Source organism: Ammospiza caudacuta, chromosome 8 (genome assembly GCF_027887145.1).
Source record: "Ammospiza caudacuta isolate bAmmCau1 chromosome 8, bAmmCau1.pri, whole genome shotgun sequence".
NCBI lineage: Eukaryota > Metazoa > Chordata > Aves > Passeriformes > Passerellidae > Ammospiza > Ammospiza caudacuta.
Window position 1 is genome coordinate 33,936,783 of NC_080600.1, and position 24,314 is coordinate 33,961,096.

The window sequence follows — 24,314 nt, forward strand, 5'->3', positions numbered from 1 at the left end:
CTGGAGGGTGATGGAAAGGGAAGGGCAGAACAATAACTAATCAATGGGCAGCAAACTGAATTTAGTACCCCAACACCTACTCAAACCATGAGCTCCATGAAATCTAGTTCCCTGGGATTAGAATACTAGACAGATTTAGTAGTTTGATATCTTGGTTCTGGCAATGGACCATGTATGATGGCCCACATGAAGCAGAAAAACCACCCATACTGCACTGTTGCCAACTGTACAATGCTTTGTCCAAGGAGGAAAGTTCTTTCCTGACCACTAGGCAATGGGTTTGTGGTCTGTAGAGTATTTGGCTGTTCCTCTCAAGTAGAGCTATAGCACAAGTATTTTTTTAGGCTCATAAAATTAATGACCATCAATATTACACATGTGCAAATAAGGCAGTTTAAGTGCTTGCTGCAATCAAATGCACAAGTTAACATCCAGGGTTCAATACAACTGAGAAAGAAGTAGCTTAAAACAAAGCCTGGTAACATTTTGGTCTTCTTTTCCAGGAGTGTCTCAAAGGTTCTGACAATGAGCTAAAATGCCTTAACACAGGGCACGACATTACTGCCTTGAGCTGCCCACCTCACACATGGTGTGCCACTGAAGAACAGCTTATCAACCCAGTCCTAAAAAGTTGTGAACATACAACACAATTTCACAAATTTCTGGGGTGGTTTGCCTAAAAATCACCTCAGCAATTTATTGATGAACAACTGAGATGTCCATCCAGCAGATCTTTGGGGAGTATCAAGTGAAAGTAACCTTGGCTTTGCCTTACTGTTTCCACTCTGTACTCCAAGAAAAAGTCATGCTCATACTCTTGAAAATGATGATTTAAATTTCTATGCTGAGATGCCACTAGAAAACTGAGATCTGCAGTCAGATATAAATAAACTTCCTGAAATTTTAGTAAGAAAATCAGGGTGGTAGTTGAAGGAACAGGAAAGTAATAAAAATAAAATCCCATTAAAGGAAGCCCCAGTTTCTTTCTACCTCGAATTTCCTACATTTATGGGCTATTTCTCCCTTTCTGCACTGTCTTTGATCTTGAATTGCCATTTCACACAACTTATCTAATAATGCTGCTGGAAAGAAAACCAAGAAATTTAATTCTGGGGCCCTCTCTTCCTTGTTCACTTAATGAGAATACAGGATCATCACAATATCAGATTTATATCCTGTCTTGGATTCTAAAAATATTTGTTCTTTCTGATAAGATCAATTCCACTGCAAAGAAACTCTTTGAAGAAAAGCTCCTGTCTAGCCATTTAAAAAACTTTTTATTTTTCTTCAGCCTGAGTCTGGTTTAATATTTATACTGCAACAACATATCATAACATCTGTAGCCTAGATAGGTTTTCCAGGATAGAAAAACCTAAGTACGTTGAGTGGCTTCTATTACTAAATCTTAATAAATTGTTTTTGTTAAGATTGTTCTTCTGAACCTGTTTTTCTGAACAGGTCAACTGTCCTTCTGAACCTCTGGAATATTAAATGGCAGAAGAAGCAACATTGTATTACCCAGCTGAAGATGGAGCCAGATCTCAACAGCTGTGCAGGCTCCTGCAGCTGTTCAGCCACAGCACCTTTCAAAAGGGGCTGCTGGTTCCCCCTCACTTTGCCCCTGTTACTACAGTAAGAGCACAAACAAAAGACTAATGCTGTCACCCCCACTTTAAGGATGGAAAATTAAAAGGTTTTGGCTATGCTCATATACTGAACTGCCAGAAGAGATATTTAGATTTTTCGTCAAGTCCAAGCCAGGACTTCAATCAAAGTTTTGTTCCTTCAAGGAAATTAAACTTGACAGTTTAATTAGTATTGAATTTGTGTATTTTTTTCCAAGCTACTAAAAAAAACCCCTCAGACTTCACCCTTCCAGTCTTCAAAGTGGCTTTAAAAGCGGCATATGCATCCCTGGAAAATTAACACTTTAAAACCAGATATAAAATAAATGCAAAGCAATGATGGCACTCTAGCTTGTAGGTCATTATATTTTACAATTGTTTCCATTTGACTTAAATAATAAAAATTCTGCAGAGTGCAATAAAAACTGGAAATATCCCACCTGAGCTTTTAATTAGGAAACATGAGAACTATAAAACCAAATCTTAGCACATGCTTCAACTTTGATTTCACTGAATTATTATTGCAGCGTAGCCTGGAAGAACCAGTCGGAGTTAGAACAGCCTCGTACACAGGTGTCACATGGAGAAAGTAGGAACACACTGCCATTTTCCTACTGCATCTGCAACAAGATGAAACAATGAGGGGAATAAAAAATAAGACATAAAGAGTAACAACAGAAGTGCTCATGGGGACTGGCCAACATCATACACAAAAAGCGTTTCTGACTGGTGCCTTAAAATCATCTATTTAAAAAAAAATTTAAAAAATCTTGAAGGTTTGGTTCTTTGTTTTAAGCACTTTATTGAAATTTGCTTTGTATTAAAAATGCCAATTTTTCTTCAAAAAGTCAAGTCTTACAATGTGTTCTGAGTTTTGCTTCAGCACTTCAAAATGAATATAATCCAAAACCTGTTTTCCTACACAGTTCCTGTTGAAAAATCCCAGTTCCTGGCCTGGTCTTACATAAACAAATCAGATAAATATCAGATGCCCTCTGCCGGCCCTGTGTTTAAGTTAGAGTTTCAGAAGTTAAGAATTTCCCAAATTCCTTCTAGCCCTTGCTTTTGTTACAGTAGGGTTGCAGTTTCCTGCCTGTGTCAGACGAGTCCCACCATTTCAAAGGCTGACAGTGCGGTCAGTTTGATGGTGCAGCTGTCAGCGTGCAATCAGAGCGTGACACGAACCAAAGGAAGCTGAAAGGACTGGGAGGGAAAGCTCACAGCTCCAGGAAAAAGAACTGGGTTAAGGGAGGAGAAAGGAAGATAGCTAGAACAAGGATGAATATGTACCAGGATTGACACATGAAAGAAATATGGAATTGTGCCAGGATGTACAATTCAATATCCCAAATCTGAGGGAAATGGGGGATACACACCCCACTACACAGACTTTTAAACCCTTTGATTTAACAAGTTTTCCTGAACAAATCAATCTTTCCTCTGAAAATGCTCTTTTCTTCTTTCCAGTTAAGAACACGTATAGCAGGCAGTGCAGACACAGAACTACCACTACACTCATTGCAGATTTCTCCCTTGACTGCTGGGAAGGACACGCTGCAGCAGGGTTAGATTTGTGTCACACATGAAGCTTCATGAATAGGCAGATATTTGGGATGCAGGGATATGAATGTGCAGTAGGAGAATATGTAGAATTGCAGTAGGGGACAGGCTGACTAGAGACAGTCCTTGAAGTGGTTTCTCACCGATAATAACCTCAGTTCTCTGCATGCTCAACAAGGTTACACTTGGCAATGCTCAGGCTCTGCAACACTCTCCTCTACACAGAAACAGACCTGTAATGCTCCTCCCTCCTCAGGAGGGCAAACACTGATGTATTCTTCTTGAGTAAAGGTCCCATACTGCAGAGACAACTTCACTACCTTTGCAGCCCCCTGGTCAGCTTCAGGAAAGGGCAAAACCCAATGCAGAAGCCGTCCATTTTCTGTTCTTACCTTTCCCTCAAACCTGGCGGTGGCTCCCAGCTGCACGCGGATATTGCGAGGAGGAAGAGTAAACGCTGGTGCTTCAGCAGGGACAGGGGGGCTGAGTGTCAGGGAGGTTTTGGAGACTCGAGTAGATGTCACCAGTTTCACATCCCCCATGATGTGGACTGCAAAAGAGAAACAAGTGGTAATATGGAAAATATGATGTTTAATTACTTTTATGAAAGAACCAGCTAGGAATCAGACCAGGGACAGGGGTTCTATGTGTGTGCTGTACTTGTGTACACGGCAGGATCTTCAGCCTAAGGTGGCAGGTGATATTTTCTGGGAGAGGAACTGAGACCCAGGAATGGTGCCTGTGCCCACAGTTGGGGTCAGGGTCACAGTCTTGAGGTGAACTCAGCTTGAACTTTCAAGTCCCAGGCCAGAGCCTTAACCAAGAAGTCATCCTTTGTAACTGCACTAAAAGGTAATAACTTATTTCAGGAGGATATTTTCATACCATGACTTTGATTTTCCTGGCCTGGAATACAACAAAATCAGTAAGTCTCAAAAGTGAGCCAGTGTTAAACAAGTACTTATGAAATAAAGAGACCTCTGTTTGCACTGGATTTAAGTTGCAAGCGGGAATGTGGAAAATCTGATTTTTCATACCAAGCTTTCAAGATCTTAAGAAATATCTGGATATCTCCCTGCAAAGTAGTGCTAGTACAGAACAAATGCTTTTGCAGAAATTCAAAGTCTTTACTGCAAATCCTTCTTACAGCACATAAACTAGTAAAATAGCATGGAAACCAAATTTTGTAATGCTACAAGAATGGCATTTTAGAGAACTATTTACAGTTATCTGCTTCAGAAGAAATTCTTCTGCTGAACAGTTCATATTTCCCAAGAAAAAGCAAAAATTATTGTATTTTTCAGAAGTAAAATTTCATGGTTTTTAGGAAAAAAAGTAGTAGCTGACCCTAGTACTAATTCCTTGAATTTTCTATGTAAATTAGAAGACCTACTGTAAAATGCCTATTTAATAGACAAGTTTAACAAAGAAAAACCTGAGAAATTACTCAACCCACTAATAAGTTATGTTAAAACAATGAAAATGCTGGACTTCTGATCTTAATCCTCTGTCATACACACCAATCTGTGATGGACTATGTATATATTCATCTGATTCAGACAAAAGTTGCAATTAACAAGACTTGACTAAATAGTGAAACTTCAATTTGAACAAGAGAAAAATCAATTAAACTAAAGCCACGTTATTCTAGACTGTATGAAGCATACTTTTTCTAGAACAGGCTGCAGTTATCTAGGGAGCAGGGGAACAGAAAACCCATTCATTTCCAAACAGGACTTCCACTCCAATGCCACATGTATGCACCTGGAAACCCAGCCTGAGAATTTAGTTTTGCATAGAGCATACCTGACACGTTTCATCAACAAACAGAAACCTTCTCTACGTTTACAGAAAACAGTTCAAGAGGGCAGCTCTTCTCACAGAAGATATTAGTCTAAAAGTCACATATTTCATCTGAGTTTTTTCTCTCTCATAGCCAACTGAGACAAAGAGGCACCTCCAGAAGGTGTTTTGGTCTAAGATGTGGAGCCACAGAGCTTTGTGCTTCACTGCATGCACCTGTCAGGAACTACAGTTTAGAAAGCAAATCCTTTGAGATATTGGATAAATTGTGCACACAGGTTTTCAAATAATGCTTGGAATCTCCCTTCTCATTCATAAGAACACAGATGCTGTGGAATTCAAATTTCTTCCGGCATAGCGCTCTATAAGCATTTCTGTATATTGACATCAAAACCCCCAGAAAACCCTCTAGTGTTTCCAGCATTTGAATTGCTGAGGTCAACACAGAAATGGGATAAAGATGATTTCCTACCCATGACGTACAGCTTCAAAGTGAGAAATTCTGCCTTCATTTCCACAAGTTAAACTTGCAGTGAATGTCTGTATTGACAGTCACTTGAGAGCCCAGCATAAGTCTCCCTTCCAAGTATAAGCATCTCTTTAAAACACACACAGGAAAAAAAATCTCTTTGCTTTAAACAATTATGTGAAATCACAATATCATCTAAATAAGAAAGAAACTGATTGCATTTCCAAAGACACGAGATGAAATCAAAGCCTTGCTTCTCTTCTAACAAATGTACTTTTAGTACCTAAATGGACTAACAATGAAAGTCTCTCACAGCTATATACTGCAATAAACAACAATTTCCTTGAAAAAGAGAAGAATGATTTGTTCACCTAATTGTTCTTTCATTAATGACAACGCTCCAAATTCAGTTCTCCACTCAGCTAAAACCACAATTTACCCCAGTGGACTTTCAATCAACTACACAGCTGTAAACTGCTGCATACTGAGTCCATATCTGCCAGCACATTTCTAAAATTTATTTTTCCTTTCAGATGAAGACCAAACTGTGTAAGTAATAAATCTTCACACATGTCCTTCTCCCCTCCTAATATGCACCTTTCCACAGCATACTAATGCCAGTATTTGCAATGTCTCCACTACTAAAAACCTGCAATAAAATTTTCAGATCACTAGTAGTGACAATAATGTGCTAGGTATAATGTAGATGGTATGGAAATATTTTATTGTCAGGGGGCACTATAATGCAACACAGTCTAAGCTGCAGTTAAGCTGCAATACAAACCATAAGAGGCCAGTAACAAAACATCTCCTGCCCCACACATCTGAACTGACTTTGCAGAGTGTTTACATGACAAAACAACATCAGAGAAAGTATATGTCACCTGAATGTTGTTTCAAAAATAATGCTGTAAGGGAAGTAAAACTGAAAACAAAGCTGAACCCAACAACCAACACCCAGAATCCAATCCAAAGGATGTTCACCCAGGCAAAGAGCACTCCACTTTGGTCAGTGCCATTGTGACAGCTGAAAAGAGCAAGAGGGGAAATTACAGGTACTACAGCTGCTCACAGGACCCGTGCAGGGACAAAATGCTCAAGTGTCTGTACTTAGGTACAATGCACTGCTGTCACTGTCACAGGGTGATTGTGACATGGAAATCCACAGAAGCCTGGGTATGGCACCAAGTACCTGAAACAGCCGCTGGCACCTGGCTGGAAAATACACAACACTCAACATCCACTCATCCTCCAAGCATCACTGGGCTCAGGTATGCACTGCACAAATAATACCATGGAAAAAGTCCAACTCCAACCTCTACACAAAATGAAATGAAAGAAAAAAGAAAGAAGAAAGAAAGAAACAGTGTAGAAGGAAGGAAAAAGAAAGAAAAAAAAGAAACCCTGAACAATTAAGTCACTGTTGCTGGTCAAGTTACACTTGTGTTGCCTGCAGGTAAGGACAAAAACTATGGACAAATTGTTGTAGTATAGTGAGACTGTAAAGAATAAAGACATAGCTAGTCTTTTTCATAAGAACATCTTGCAAAGATTTAAGCTTTTTCTAAATAAAGTGTCTAAAAAGGATTGAATTTACAAATTAAATACTAGCTCAAATCAGCACAAGCAGTTTTCTAGCAACATAAGCCTCTAATTAAAGTCTGACTTTAATTAACTATGGATGCTTCTAGTAAATAATTAGGAAGCATCCTTTTACAGCTTAGAGGATGTTTAAGAATTCTGTTCCTAAACAAATAACTAATTCCATGTTGTGCAGTCTGGTGTTACTAGGGAACTACCATGTCCAAATATTTTAAAGAAATAATGTTCCAGGGAACAAATCTTGTTCAAGCTCACCATTTGACAGACAGGAAGAAAGCACACACTTAAAAGCTATGAAATGTGCCTGATTTTTTTTTCTTTTATTTAAGCAACTCTACAGAATAAGAATATACCTAAACTATTTTTCTTAGGTATTTCTTGCTTGCTCAAGCTTGCTCCTGAATAAGACTTCAAGGATGCTACATCAACTCCTAACATTACATCTCACATGCTGTGCACACCTAGACTCTAGTCTTTAAGCAAAACCAACTGTAACTGAAGTTGCAATGCAAACATTGTGGTATTAAAACATAGAAGAAAACCACCATGCAAATGTTGGTCTGTAGAGTAGTGATGTGGTTAAACAGCATTTCTAATCTGGATTTTTTTTTTTAATTCTTAATCCTCTCTAAAAAGCACATAAATCCTTACAAATTCTCACAGTGTGCCCTCTAATCTTTCTAATACCAAAGCAGACTAATGTATTTCAAGCATTTTCTGCTGGGAACAAATCTCTGTCACTCAATACTCTGCTCCCAAAAATAAACCCAAAAAAGCAAACACTAAGAAATCCATCTCATAGGTTTTTTCCTCCTCCACTTATTTTATAAAAGTAAATACTTACCATCAGCTTCCTACATAACCATTTAATTATACCAATTTCCTTTCACCAAGTCCTTTTTCCAAGGCAGGAGAAAAATGAGTTGCAGAGAGTGCTTGTGTGTGTGTGTATGAGAGAGCAAGCTCAGGCAAGTGAGAGGAAACCAGAGCTGCCAGCGGAAAAACCTTTATTTGACTTACTGATATTGCAACTCTACACTGAGCAGCACATTTTCACTTGGTCCAGCTATTCTGCTCTTTTAGTCAGACTGGATTCAATAACCCCTGAACCATCTCTGAAATCTGGATACAACCTTTTGAGTGCTTTAAAAATATGAGCTAAAGGACAGACAGCCTGGGGTTGGAGCATTTGTCTGCTGTTTGGGAGCCCTGGCTGAATCCCCTGCTCCATAATGGGCTGCCTGCATGACCTCAGGCGAGTCACTAAGCCTCTCTTTTGCCATGGCTCCCCATTTGTAAAGTGGGGATTATTGTACTTCCTTACCACAAAGAAGTGCTGTGAGGATAACTATATTAGAGGGTGGGAGCCAGGCTACAGTAAAGGACCACATAAATAGAACAACTAGCAAAAAGCACAAAATTACCATAAACTTACAGGAAGCTGGATCTCATTATACCTTTGTTTTTTTTAAAATCAGTTGGGGGTGGTTTTTTTTAAAGCACATATTTTAAAACACTGTGTACAGTTTATTTCCTTACACAGATCACTGAACTCAGACTTTTGCCAGGGACTTAATGCTATCTATTATGCTTCAAAATCTTCAGTATTTAAATTAAGTTTTGTTTCTATTCTAAATCTGCTTGCTTTTCCCCTTCTCACACAGTTTATCTCCTACCTGACAGCTTCTTTTTTACCAAAGGACTAACATGCACAAGGACTGACATGTGGTTGCCATATTTCTGCACAAATCTATAACTTAACACATTCTCCCCTGAACTGCAGACATGAATTTTTGCATCCATATGACTTGTGCCTATCTTTTCAATCTTGCCCTATAAGACCACACAAGGAAGTATCCTGCCTTCTGTCAGCTACTGATACTCAAGAACCAGCATGTAGGAACAATAAACCATAAAGGATCAGCAAAGGTGATAAATTTATGTGTCATTTTAGCAGAGAGGAAGAGGCTGAAAGCTGGAATAAGAAGGAGGGGACTTGGAATGCCACCAGTCATGGCCATGCTGTTCTGGGCAGCTTCTCCTTCAGACACAGGAACTGTAACAGGAATTGGGCTCTATAGGAACAGGATTATGATGCTACAAGTAGGACTAATTTGAACTGGAAACAATATTAATACAAGTGAAATAAGTATTTTTCTTTCTTGAGGAGATAGTAGGATACTGCCCACAAATCATTCTTTTTGTGATGTTCAGATCTTGTGCCTGTGCTCTGCTATTTGTCTTTCTAAGTGCTGTGGTCAAGCAGAACCTGAATGTGTCCTCACACTACAGGAGTAAGAGAGATTTCCCATCACTACTGACAAGACTAAGGTTTCTTCCTCTGTTGCCACATCAATATGTTTCTTGTTCTTTACAAACCTGGTTTATAGAAAAGTCAGTTTGTCAAAAAAAAAAAAAATAGAAATTTTGAACCCAGACTCCTAAATGTCTTATCTTTTCCCAGTAAAATTTGATACTACTATTAGACATCACAGTAGGAACAGGATGAAATGCCAAATCTTCATGCACAACTCCATGATCCAAAAGTTTTGCAAACTGAAGTTTTGGCAAATATGTGTAAAATCCTTGAGTATGTTCCCACAATATGCTTTTACATAAATGACCCACATGAAATGGGAATTACAGATCAAGTGCCAATTTGTGCTAAAGCTTAAACTCAGTAAAGTGACGGCAAAAATATTCCAAACTAAGTCACAATTTGATTTGTGATGATCACTTCACAGATTTTCTCGGAAGCAAGTTCTTCAAATCCCATCATTTCAGTGCCTTGAATTTCACATCCAGCACATCAGCCATGAGGCTTTGCATCAGCATAAATCTTGTCCATACACAGAAAAAGGAAAGAACAGGTTCAACAGTTCCAGGTCTCATTTTAACAAAATACTATTGCACCCTCTATGTTTCATCCTGAAACAATAAAGTTTTTCAGGATGTTTCAAATACTGAAATACTCTTAAGCTCTCCTGCAGCTGCATGTGAGATTCTGACAGGGTTTGAGGTACAAAACACAGAAGGAGCTTTCTGAAATGAAGTGAGGCTTTTTTTTTTTAATGTAGCAATGTATGATATCTTCTAGGAGTTTGGCCTACAGTGTTAGAGATGAAAGGTGTTCTGTGGCAGATTTCCTTTATTCTATGTCTTGTGTATCCTTCCAAGAAGTACAACTATTCCTATATACTTCTCCAAGTGAGGTTCAATTGATTAGTTTTTGTTGAATTTGCAAATCACAAATCCACCAAATCAATAAACTTTTTGCTTTTATTATATTTGCATAACTAATGCAGCATGGACTTCAAACTGAAATGGTTTCCATGGTACAATGGCATAGAAGGGTGAAGAATTTCATCCTGATCTAATGTAAAGGAATCTCTCAAGATGATGCCAAGTGACATACAATTACTTAAAGCCAGGTTTATTAGAGGACAAGGATGGGAGTAAAAATCTTTGTTTATAAAACCCTATAAGAAAACAAACAAATGAAAAATCACCCATATTCTTTTAAAGGAAAATCATGCCCTCCATACAAGTCTGTGCTGCCTAGAAAATATTCACTAGCAATGATGACTTTCTTCTAATTACAAAGAGTTGTAAATTTTCCTCAATTTCCTCTAATTTTCCTCAATTTATTAGTGCTATTTAGGGTACCAAATAAAGATAGCAGGCCCACTGGATCTGTACAAATATCTAACTTCACTTACTCTCAGTAGTTCATGTGGCTGCAATGGAATGTATAACACAAGTCCTGATGTTTGCCCTAGAACAATTACACCTTAAAGATTTCTTGATAAATTAAAGCAGCTGCAAAGGGTATTTCAGGTACAAGAAAGGGTGCAGAAATATAAAGAAAAGTGAGAAATTAATGTGTGCCTTTAATAACATAGAATCATCCTGATTAAAAACAGATATGCTACATTATTCAATTATTCCATAACCACTGAGCATTAAACTGTAGGAAAGAGCACACCCATTACAAAGCAGCTGAACATGTCTTAAAAGAATGCAATGACATTTGAAGACTCAGGTTTAATTTGAAACATCAGATTAAGAAGCAGTAAATCAAGGGAGACCACAAGAAACAGCTTCTTTGCAGTCATTGTCTTGGAAGAAATACGAGTAGCTAAATGTGACATGCATTGGGCAGGTTCAGTACAGCATCCATACCTAAGAATTGTTTTATAGCAGCAAACTGAAGCCAGAGGGAAACCCAGATGGCAAACGGGATGCAAGTTGGGCTTGTTCTTGCTGATTCCAAAGGGGCTTCCTAAAGAAGAACACTGGGAAGAGTAATTCAATCTCACTTCAAAACCTCCTACAATTCTAGTTTATAAGCAACATTTAAAAGGGGGAAGAAAAAGACAAGATCTCCAGAAATGTTTTCAGTGTACTGAGCAGCAGGTCACTGCCACTAAAACTCTACTGGTTTTCCTTTAAAGGATCATTTCTAGTACTCAATATATACCAAAACCCAAATACTTTGTCAAGAGAAGTTTAGGACTAAAAATCTCAATCTGAATTTCATCATTGACAGCTGGTCTCAAAAAGGATCAAACTTCTAGTAACACCATTCACAGTCCTAAAAGAAGGATTTTCAGGATATGCAGAGCATGCACTTGAGTATCTGAAGGTAGATTGCACCAGGCTTCATCTTACCAAAAAACCTTTGTGTTTAATTTGTGTCATGTGTCTTGTGTTTGACAAGTACAGAATAACTGGTACAAGCTTGTGTTTATGACAGACACACACATGTGACAAAGACCATCCAAAATTCAGGGACACTTCAGGGTGGGGGTATGACCTTGATCATTGAACAGCAGAATGTAGACTAGTAACTGGTTTTTTGCAGGAAGGAAAACAATTTTCCCAGTACTGTGCTGCCTTTCAGGACATAGAGTGATGCAAGCAGCAGGGAAACCACTAGGAAGATATTTGTTTCAGGTCATCCTCTCACAGCAGGTGGAATTTGCACTGTTTCTCCACAACCTCTATGTGTCAGCAGTGACTGAATACCACAGAACACCTGAGCATCATCTGGGAAACCCAGATGAGAAGGTATTTAAGAGAACTTGCACAATACATTTGGAAAAGGGGCTCTTTAAATCATCTTGAATTTCAACTTGCAATTATAGAATAATTTTCAGTGCCAGTGGATGTGAAGCTTGTTAATTTAAGCTGACAGTAGCATGAAGTTTCAAGTACACAAGATAAATTTGAACTACAGATCTGGCTTCAGACTTTAATACTCAATATACACAAGTCCAACAATATTGCTTTGCTAGCATTTAAACAACACCTTCCATTCAAGCCCCTTAGATGCAATTTTTTATATATTGACTCTCTGAGTACTCAGGAAGAAGAATGATTCAGTGCTTCAATAATTTAGTCTAGGATTATAGAGATGGGAGACTTTAAAAGAAAATGTAAAAACAAGATCTCAAAGAACCAAGGAAGGATAAAAAGAATTTGACTTCTAAAATAAAAGTTTTATTTCTTTTTTATCTGGTATGGTACTTTCTTCTAGCTGAGTGCAGGTTTCAGCAAGACTTCTAGCAGAACTGACAAGTTTTATTCTGGTGCACATTAGCATGGGACAAGTTTTGAGAGGTCTGCCTACCCTTTGATTTAAATAAAAAGTTTTTCTGTAAAAGTCCTGTTGTTGCGATGTCTTAGAGGTGGTGGAAAGTTAGACTAAATCAGCATATTAGAGTGAAATTTCTGTTGGTTTGGTTTTTTTCAGGTTCCAGATTTCAAAGAGTTACCACATTAACTTTCCTTGATACTGATGCTGCAGGTGGTCAACTGCTGTTGCGTGTTTCCAAGCCAGTAGGGCCATAAAACTGCATGAAAGGTGAGTCATGGAAGATTAGTGCTTCATAAACCACAGAATATTTAGCCTCTAAATTTTGCTTTATCCTTTAGTTTCAAATATGTCCAGAACTCAAAAAAACAAGGACAGACCCAAGTCTGCCAAGTTCTAAACCATGTGGGAAAAATAACACATGTTCTTTACTGGCTGAGGTGTGTGAACCCTGGGGTAACATTGGAAAGAAACCTGTTGACTTCAGCCAGAGATAGACAGGGCCATGGATAAACACCACTAAGTTTCAAATTATATTGCAAATACTTAATACTAAAGGAATTAGTTCTTCATTTGAAAGAGCCACTGGTCCTCCACGCTGAGATAACTCTGCACAAGGCCAAATTCTGAGCTGCCTTCTACTCTATGAAGACCCATTAACTGTCAGCAGAAAACCCAGAGCCTAAGCTCTCCTGCAGGTTTATTTTTTCTGGAAAGAGAAGCTTTTTTCATGCATGCAAACCAGCATACTCCAATAATCACTGGGTATACATCAATGCTTAACAATTTATTTGGCACTGTAAAATAAAGAGAAACCACCCTACACAAAAAGTGCACCTTGGTGTGAGATGGGGCTATACAATGATAGTTCCTAAACTTTTGTACAGGGAAAACTTCAGGATAATACAATGTCTATCAGAGAGAACAGTTGGTCCACAACACCCACATTTCTCATCTGACACAGGACATCTTCCTGTGATCTTCTTCCCATTTGTATTCATAGGCAGATGGAAGTGAAGCCTTTAAGAGTGTCATTCCAAGAGAAATATAACAGAGATAAGAAGATTAAGCACTCTTCTGATGATGAAATGTGAACCCTTATATGCATCCTTCAAGCTGGGGATTTCTTTCCCCTTTACTGGCCAGATTTTAGCAATGATGTAACCAAACAAGAGGAACTCCTAACACTGAAATCATCTTTCTCTCTTCTCACAGCTAGTAAGGTTTCACATCCAGTGCTACCTGCTGCATTTCAAGCCTAAACCACCTCAGACTTCAGAAAAAACTGAACAAAAACAGCAGCATTTTTACAAGTTCTTAAACAGAATAATTCCCCATAAGGGCTCCACTAGGTGAAGTCTAGGTGGTAATTATTTTCAAACAATTAAAAGCTTGCTACAAAGAAAATGAATACAAATTTAATCTCAATGTACATAGGAAATATGTGTGAAGTCATAAGCATTTAATTGTACCATGGACAATTCAGATATGGGAAAAAGTTTAATAATTAAGAATTTAAGAACTCCTGGAAGAGATTGCTCCAGGAGTCTGTGGAATCTTCAGTGCTGGCAGTCATACAAATGTCTGTCAGACTAACACATACAGTTGATTAAGCCTTGGATATGGGAGAAGCTGGATGGCCTTCTCAAGTCCCTTCCAAGCCCATGACTCTGTGATTCATCTAACAGTTGATGTTAAATTTGAACTACAATATAGAACTTTCACATGCTGGATATGGGCCAGTAAGACAATTCTTACTCTGTAGAGGACACTATAAATCTGAATAGAAACAATTGCTATAAGGTGAAAAAAATCAGCCCATGAAAATGTCAACAATATCAATATATAAATCATTAACATTGCAGAGCTTAGTGAGAAGCAGTGAGACAGAAGGAATCTGGTTTAATCTTACTTAAGCATCAGTTTTCAAATCTCAACCAAATGTCCATTTCTCATAACAAGTGGAAACAGCTTTCATTTGAGACTGCAGAGAGTGGGACACGCAGGCAGAGATATTAATGCCTTTAATGACATTTCCACTTTCAAACATAAACTGCCCTGTTACATTCAAACACCACACTGCATATAAAAGCCCTTTTACATACTTTTTACTGGATTTGTAAAGTGGAGAATTAAAGCAAGTTACTTAGATCACAATACATTTCCTCAGCTACGTTCTACAAAAGCACACAATGGGTGTTCTTGAAGGTAACACTTTAAAAGTTCATAATAAAAGAAGATTAAAATGTGAATGAGTGGTTTGGAGTCCCTTCATGTTTCCATGGGGCTTGTGTGGACAGAAGAATGGTTGGACTGTCTGAAACCCAGGTCTGCCCTGACTGCCCTGCTTCCAGCTGGGAGACAAGGGCCTGTTTTCCTTCTGCTTGGAGATTCATTAGGATGGCTCTTCTCATGAAATGTAGACCCCATCCAATCCTTAGCCCCTCTTTACACACTGTATCTATTCAATGAGCATATCAACATTTAATCCATCAGCAGGGAAAACCTGGTAGGAATAATAAAATCTTTCCATCAAGTCTTCCATGTTTTCCTAACCCTTTCTGAAAGGCCCAAATTCACCCTGACATGGCACTGTGATGCTTTTGTGAAGATATCGAGACTTGATCTCCTAAGTCACATCAAATTGTCTAACAAGTAACTGGCTCAGCCCCCCTCAAAGGTAGGAGGTGATTACACTGCCAGGCAGAGATGATCCCTAGCAATGATGGGACAGAGAAGAAAAGGGATAATTGAGATTAAAAACAAAGAAAAGAAGAGAATAAAAAGTAAAAAGAAATCAACAGGAGATGAAAGAGAACTCGGAGGACACAAAAAGTTTCTAGGGAAGGAGAGGATTATGGTCACACAGGCAGAGAGAAAATAAGAAAAAATTATGACAGAGGCTGCCACAGACCAACCAATATTCAGATACACTGGCAGTCTGGCTCAGGGTCATGATGGCTCAGGTTTTTTTAATACCACAGTTTTAACTAAAGAAACTTCAGGACATTTTTTTCTCCTCCTCTTCCCCACATAAGAACAAACAGATGATCCAAGAATGAGTGAGGTTCATACAAACCCCTTTAGACAGAATTTCATCCACAAAGTTGGTTGTTGAGGAGTCATTCTTCACAACTCCCTCCTCCCCATTTCTCAGGCTTGTTGTTTGCGAAGTGTTTTATATTTCTCCCTACCCAAGTGCCTTACTAATCTGTCTACTTGCCAGTTTAGGGCAATTCTCCTTTATATGAGATCCCAAAAACTGCTCTGCATGCCAATACTGAAAGTGAGCAGGTCAGAAAGACACCAATTATCCAAGTGTTTACACAGATGTGAATAAAAATGTGCAACGTTGATATTAGAAACAGAAAAATGCATTCTTCTTTTTTTTTTTTCTTTTTAAGATACAACATTAAAGAAGATTCAAAAAAAGAACATATGGAAAAAGCTAGTTTTTCAAATGATTCTGACTCTTCACATCCCATTACCTCTGTTGTATACTTCTTGCTTATACAAAAATTGTGTTCTCTCCATCTTTTTTTTCCAGTTCATTTTGCATATAGTTCCCTTCAGAGACTTTTTTCTTTAATGATAAATTAAGAAAATCATCCTTTTACTCCCCTTAAATTATGTCCCACTTCAATAGTGAGATATTTATACTTAGCAGATGAGCATATTAAAGCCTTGAGATTTAAATTTGTTTAATTTTAACAGAGACAAAAAAAATTTTGTCTCTGTTAAAGTTATTCTGGCAGCCAATTTCAGCCATGAGGACAAAGGGCAGAACCTGGCTGGATTCTCTGTTTTGTCCTTGGCCATACATTTTATTTCACAAGCAGTACAGCAGAGGTGAGCACCAGGCAGAGTAATGTTGTCTCACTTCAGTTTTGCTGAAATCAGTAGAAAGACAGCCAATGCCTCCAGTGAGACCTGAAAAGGGAACCAGGTCCAAGGCAAGCTCTTCATTTACAAGCACTTGCCAGGAGAATTCTGTGAGCTCTGTACAGAGCTCCACAGGCTCTGGAAACCAGTTTAGGACTGGGTGCAACTTTTAAACTCCACAAAAAGCTCCAAACCAGATGTGCCTGAGGGATTCATTCATCAATTTAAAATGTAGAAGGCCTCAGTTCCAGGTGTCCATGAACAAGAGGTCCTTAATTAATTTGGAAAGAAAGGAAACAGGGAAAATTATCCTTGATTAGTATTGATGAGATCAAAAATATCAAAGAATTTTATAAATATTGGAGAGGAGGATTGAGAAAATATCAATAAAACCTGTATCATTTTATACCAGGAACAACCAGAAGGTTACCCTATGAAATTGTCACAGAAATTGTCAAAATAAAATGAAAGCTCTGAACCCACACAAGATCCTCCTTTACACAAAAAATATCTCAATGTACTAAGAAGGTAAGAGAGAGAGATAGAAAATTGCTTTTCCCAGTGTTCCCTCAGATACAGCATGGTCACAATTCTAGCAAAAGGTGGTTTGGCCTGTTACAGAAGGAAATTTTGGTCTCTCATGGAGATAATGAAAACAGTGTTCTTCCAATAAAAGACAATTATAGAGACAATTTATATCCAGAGCCTGTAAATAGGGAGCAGGAATTATTTCACTGAAAACTGCAAAGGTACACAAACAGAAAGTTCATTGGTCTTGCTGAGGAAATTCCTGGAATATTTGCACCTCGTGATACATATCCAAGTCTGCTGATCACGGAATGTATGGCTTCAGATTTAAAAGATGCCCCCAAAACTGCATGCAGAATAACTTATTGTTGAAAAGCTTTTGAGTAAAAGCACTAATTGAGAGAAATAAAATTCTTAAACACCCAGTTGTTTCAAAGCAAAAAAAAAAAAGTACTAAAGTACATTTAAAGACATCAGAATGAGGTGGGGTTTTTTAAAAACATTATGTACAGTTTCTGAGGAATCTAGCTGTGAGGTCATGGGAATAAATATAAGATAATTAAAAATTAAAAAAAAAAAAGACTGCATGAATATATAGACTAGTTACATGCATCACTAAACAACTCCACCACATCACCACAGGACTATTTTGACAAGCATCAGCAAATTCCAAACCCTCAGGAAGTACCTCTAAGATCCACAGCACAGGAAGCTAAGGTGGCAGGAACAGCACAGAGACGTTTGCATAGCAGGTTAGAGGTCTGCAGGGGAATTCCTGCTATGTACCATGACAGATCACAGGAAGATTTCCCCTATTTCTCAAATACTGTTCCTACTTTTCCTGTAAGCACAACCACTTGGCTACTTTTTCCAGTGGCCATGAATGCCTTCTCCAACAACACAGAATCATTAAGGTTTGAAAAGACCTCCAAGATCATGTAGTTCAACCTTAGAGCAAATATAATGCTTTTAAGATTACTGTATGTTTTCATAAGGGAAAGGAATGCTTGAAGGTATGGACCTAGGATTTAAGTTGGTTAAAATCAGCCTATTTTCACAGGGCCACAGAAGTAAGCCAGCTTACGCCACCCTGGGATCTGGTAGCACATCTTTCTGTAGAAGTTTTGGCAGCTCAGTGTAAACCCATTAATCTTGAACTAAAGAACTACAGTTCTGTGAAATCTGCAATCACCATGACCCTGTAATATTTATTCTGTTTCTTATCTAACAGGAAAAACCAGCCTCCAGGAATCTGCTGGTGAGGTACACAGGACAATGTACAATTTCTGTCTCTGAGGCAGCAGCCTCATATTTGGAATGACTCAGTTATCTGAGACCAGAGGCAGGTAGTGAGAATTTTCTACTTTAGATCACATAGATGGTCCTGCTTTCAAATAGTGGAGATACTTCAAAGCATCTCTGTACTGCTTTAATTGATAACTTTTAAACAGAGTAACCCCAGCAAATCCTACAGAAAATCTAATATTTCAAGTGAGGATTGGGAACCCAAACTTCCAGATTTCTGAACTTGATTCCCAACATTGTTGCTTATGTGTGGTTCTACAGCAAACATCTGAAAGATTCACCCCACAGGTGACAAAAGAGAACAGCTTTTCTAGGATTCTAAAGATGATGTTACAAAGTATGTCCAGCAAGCATCAGTATTTTTAACACACACAAATTCATGAACACATAAGAAAAATAATTCTCTTTTGAGAAGTCAGAGGGGAAAAAAATTGGACAATTCCACTCAGGACAGCTACCAAAAAGACCTGCTACTGCCCTATTTTCTATTTTTAAGTTTCTGATGGAGAATGCCAGCAAGAACAAATAACAGGATGCAGCAGAATTCCAATTAAGAATTGGTTTGTTGGTTTAACAGACAAGAACAATTTTTCCCAGCACAATTATCTAAGTCAGTGAGATACCCAAAGCAATTATTAACCACAAGGAGATAGTTGCTCCTGTGCTAGAAAAGACAGACACTGTCTGGATTTATTTGTGCTATGCCTAAAGAGACATCCAGAAAAAAAGGTTTTTGATATCACAGTTTGAAATCCTTAGAACAAAATTCAAATAAAGACCACAACTGCCTAATTCAAAGTAGTTTCTTGTAAGTTTAAAACTTAGGCCAGTTTCCTGAAGCTGGCAAATGTTTCAGTTACCATTGCCATCCCTAATCACAACAAGTTTTTCCTTCCAGTATTGGCTGTTCTCTGAATTTGAAACCCAAGCTTAATGTAAAACCACATCAAGCAGAAACAGGATAAAACAGATCCATGCTGAGCCTGAATGGGTAAAGCTGCAGAGATTCTTGCTGCTCTAGTCACAATAATAGTTTCAGCTCAAAACCTACTGGTCCATTTCAGCAAGTGGCTGCTTTTCCGCTGTCCACACAAAGCCACAGACAAGTGAAGCTAGCCTTCTCCTAGATTTTTTTTTTAGTGTATGTTATCTGGGACACAGCAGCAGAGAATCTTAGAAGCTTGTAAAATGAATTAAGCAGACAAATGCACTGCGTTTGTTTTCAGTTCAATAGGAGGCTTTAATATTGAATACACATGAAGGACGAGGCATGATAAATTGAACGAGCCTGGAGGCTTAAAGTGATATTAATTCCACTTGCAATCAACCATGTGGATCCAATGATCAAAGAGACTTGGAAGCAAGAAGGGAATAATGGAAGTATCAACACTCAGCAATATTCTGTTGCCTTGGGGCAGCACAGGACCCAAGCACATGCCAGGAGAGCAGGGCATTCTTTCTCACACTGAGGAAAGACAGGAACTAAAGCCACACTGGATTTTCATGCACTAACAATCTTCAAGATGCTGCCATGAAAAGGTGCCAATTGTACTTCTACTCTTTTGCTTTATAAGCTTAGGTACTGCCCTGGTTTTGACTGGGATAGAGTTAATTTTCTTTTAAACCATGTCACACCAAACCATCACAGAAATCTTGAAGAGATGGGAAACAAGCACCAAAACACAACTGTAGTTATTGAAAATTATCAGATAGGTCTTTAAGGAGACCAGACACAGGTCTAAGTAAGTGTTAATTTTAGCAACAGCACTTGCCACAGGAGAGAAAATCTTGGTTTAAGCTACTTTAAAAAGTCTTCCCAGCTCTAGCACATGTATTTTGCATTATCCAGAAGAAATAATGAACTAAACTAGACATATTAGCTGTTAAAAAAGGAAAAAACCACCAAGATTAACATGGTTGCACGTTTGAATCAAACTACTCATGAAAGCAAGTCCTCATATTATGAGGACCTGAATTGTTCTCTACATTCTTGTAGCAAGACAGCTGAAGGCCAATATATTAATTTTTCTTATTATATGCCAGGTCATAGCTCTGTGGAAGAACAGACCCAATATTGGCAAGGGCTTAAAGTTTAAAACAAGTGGTCAAAACTTGACATGTAAGGAATAAGTTCATACTTAGCTTTACTATTCAACCTGCCTCAAATTAAAGGAAGGTTGGTATTTCCCATTCAAGTTCTGTTGCAATGAATGGGAACGTTCTCCTGATTTAGCAGAATATTGATCATGCTTTTTGGCAAACTCCTTCAGTTACAGTATTTCATTCTTCTGTGCAACACATCCATCCAGGAAAGTGGAAAGTATTCTCATAAGAACTGGATATTGTTGGAAGAGTATTTGATGAAATGCTCCTCCCCAAGTGTGCTTGTTTTGTTTTTAAAACAGCAATTGTTTTCAAGGACCAGAGGATTTGGATTTTGTTGTTCTTAAATGTTTAATTTCTATATCTTCCTGCTATAAGTTTAAAAACCTGTTAGCAATAACTTTCCTGATGTCTTGCTACATTTTTAAAATAGTTTAAATTTACTTTGGGAAGATCCTATGGTACCTTATAAATCTCCCAGACAGTAGAAAAGGATTTTTGTGGGCTTTCTTTTTGCCAGATTTCCCCATGCTATGTGTATTTTATACTACTTTCTTTAGACTGAAGTGCTGCCTATGTTTTAACCCCACTTATGCAGAGCTGCTGTGACTTCTGCATGGAGTCCAAATCACCAGAGCCTTAAATTATCTGTTACAGACAAAAAAAACTTACACATCACTTAACTAATATATGTCTGTTACTGTTCTAAAAATGTAGGACTTCCAGTGTTCAGAATAAACTAAAAACAAGCTCCTCACAAAGACATGTAGCTTCAGGTAAAAAAAGGTGAATGATGAAAAAGAGATAAATGTCTACTTACAGTTTTCTAGCCTTTTCAAGCTATCTGTGCTGTTACAAAGTTATTTCTTTCCCCATTCTTTGGAGATGACTAAGTTGACTTTTAGCTATGAACTGCTGAGGGGTTTTTTGAAATAATTTTACATCTCGGAAAAAAATAATTGTATTGTTAATGCTAAATACACCAAAGGATACATGCAAACCATATACAACATAGTAGTTTGAAAATTTCAGCCATTTGTCTCAAATTCCTAGTCCCAGTTCATGTCAGTTCCTTTCCTTAAGGACTTTGTTGCAAGATCTGTAGCCTTGCATATATATAAAGCTCTTTATTAATTTAGTGGGTCTTCTTACATAATAATAGAAAGTTTGCAGACCTAGGTCAAAATGAAAATAAAGCAATAATCGTGGAACAAGGATGAAAAAAAATCTGAGTACAATTTTCAGGCAGAAGAAGGATGGTCCTGTGAAGCCTTTGGATGTAGTATCATTGGCATCTGACCAGAAGTGCTGTACTTTTCATTTGAGTTTAGCAAATATTGAGGAAAGTAAATGTTTTAATGGCAGTGATTGGTAATAAACCTACAGGGCATGAGAAACATCACTGCAACACAGAGTGGACACGGCTGACAGGTTTAGGAGTCAGGATCAGACATCCACTGAAATCGAGGCACATAAACATGGCTAAGTGAGACATCTGCTTCAAGTTACTCAGTTCATCCACAGGGTGACAATGGTTTTGCATTGTTTACAAATAAATATAATAAATAATCAGGCAAATCTGTTGTTAGTTAAATCATTAGGGAAAATGCCTCTTGCAGAAAGACATCTGTTAACTTGAACTTTCCAACTCAAATTGTTTATAGAATCCTTTATTTGGGTTTACCTTTTGTCTCCTTCCATTTCATTTTCTACTCTCACTGGTCACTTTATGAGTTATGTTTAAGAAGGAAACATGTTTTCTAGCAACAAAGGACATCATAATTTTGGCCATATGCTCACCATTACACCAGAGACTCAACAACCAAAAATCATTTAAGCAGAAGAAGATTCAAGTGTTTCCAAAATACTTTGGAGACAAACTTACTCATCTATAAAGAAAACAGACAACTTGCTTGTACTACTACATATGTAGTATCAGAGAGTAATTTGTTTAAAAAACCCAAACATTTCTTTAAGGGAATCTGAGTAAGAAATTTAAAATAAGGGCTAGATTTGTGCTTCTCACAACAAGGAGTTTTCCCACTAGTGCATCTTCTACTATCATCTGCTTTCTGAAGTGTGCTTTTTCATTCTGATCCCATTGAGAAGAGAATTACCCATGGCACAGTGGAGCTTCTCCCGAGCTGATCCAAGTGCAGAGCATTCAAGTCATGAGTATTAGAGCCAAGAAATTATATATTTATGTATCATAATTTATTTCACAGACTTTTCTAGTACAAATCAGTAAGGAAAGGCAGCACATAAGAATGTCTTACACTGTTTTAAAGGAAAACAATCAAAATCAGCTTCATAATATTAATTTTCCATCCAAACAAACTGTTTAACTTCCAGGCTCAAGCCAGCTTTCTAAACTGGACTGATTCCTCTAGAGACCCTAGTTAGGGCTGCATATCAGCTGCTACAGTGTAAGTACATGAAAAATCTCATTTACTGGGAAAGAATACCAAAAGAAAAAATAAGATCTAACAACACCCTAAAAACAGCCAGGTGAACTTTATTCTAATAAGGATACTGAATTAACAGTCTGGAAACTGGTGTATTTTCTTTATTGAAGACTCAAAGCCTTCTGGCAACAGGCAGTGCTGGCACCTTGCTGTGGTTAAGCTGGAGGTGTCAGCACCACACTACACCTTTAACCTTCCTCTCCTAATGAGGGACTGTGCACCAGACAAGAGGGAAGTGATAAAAATTTCTGTATCCCTCTAAACCCCAAATGTCAGGAATAAAGATGAAAATAAGAGGGAAAAAAGCATACATCCAAAAAAAAAAGGACACAATTAAGCCACTGTTGACAGCCCAGCACCAAAGCACCTCCTCTGCAGGTCAGATTTTGCCAGTTCTTGGCACATCCTATGTTTTTACTCAGTAGGGACAGAAAAGGAGATATGTAACTTGAACTACTGAGTTCCTTCTGAATTCCAGGAGCTATCTTGACGTGCCTTTAGTCAGTACAATGGCTATTTTGTTTCTTGTTGAAAATGCATATTTATCACTGCAATGCAAACCAGACATGTGAAAGTACCAAGAAATCAGGATTTTTTAGCTGATGGAGGATAACAATATCTGCATTTTACCATATGTGGATCAAGAGACTGGCTCTGCAATGAAATTATTACAGCATGAGCAAAAAGAGAAAAAGGATTAAGCAATACCTGCCTATGACCAGTTTTTGTTTTGTCTTGTGCTCCTGACCTCTCACTAGTTCAAAACTTGAGAAAAAAAACCCTTAATAAAAATCTAACGTCTTTAAATGCTGGAAAAATTTACTTACTTCTCTGAAATGAACCTCTAATCAAAGAAAAACCCATTAACATCTTCTGCTCTTGTGAATTTTGGCTGCTCCATCTCAATTAATATTCTTTCTTTATGCCTGCAATGACATCACCCAATAATAGGAAAAAATGGAAACTCATACAAGCTTAATTAACAGCCCTTTAAAGGATTCCAGATCAAAATTGTACAGAATTAACAAATTTACAGGAATGGAGCTACTGCCTTCAAGAGTTTTATATAGATGTTATTTAGAGGTCCATGCACCCATGAACAGGGGAAAATACAATAATTGAAAATGTAATCACTGACATATCTTTAACCAGAAGTCTACACCAGATTCCATTTTTAATCATAAAAGGAAGGAAAAGAACATCAGACATTCCAGATGACTCTAATTTCCAAAAATCTTTTCATCTAGAATTTTCATGTTTTTCATGTTTAATGCTTGTAATGGTTCATTGCTTCTCCTTTCATTGAGTATGTGCTCATATACATAATACAATCCTGTTTATCTGAAATTCTTTGGGGATTTCTAAATCCACTTGAG

The 24,314-nt window shown here is 37.8% G+C and overlaps 1 protein-coding gene across 1 annotated transcript in view; it reads right to left on the minus strand.

Annotated features, from left to right (window-relative positions):
* Window positions 1-24,314, minus strand: part of MYLK (myosin light chain kinase) — a 195,354-nt gene that overhangs the window by 136,737 nt on the left and 34,303 nt on the right. Inside the window, exon 2 of the mRNA XM_058809539.1 lies at window positions 3,578-3,735. Coding sequence (XP_058665522.1) covers window positions 3,578-3,727 — 150 coding nt within the window. The 5' untranslated portion in view covers window positions 3,728-3,735. The remainder of the gene's footprint in view (window positions 1-3,577; window positions 3,736-24,314) is intronic.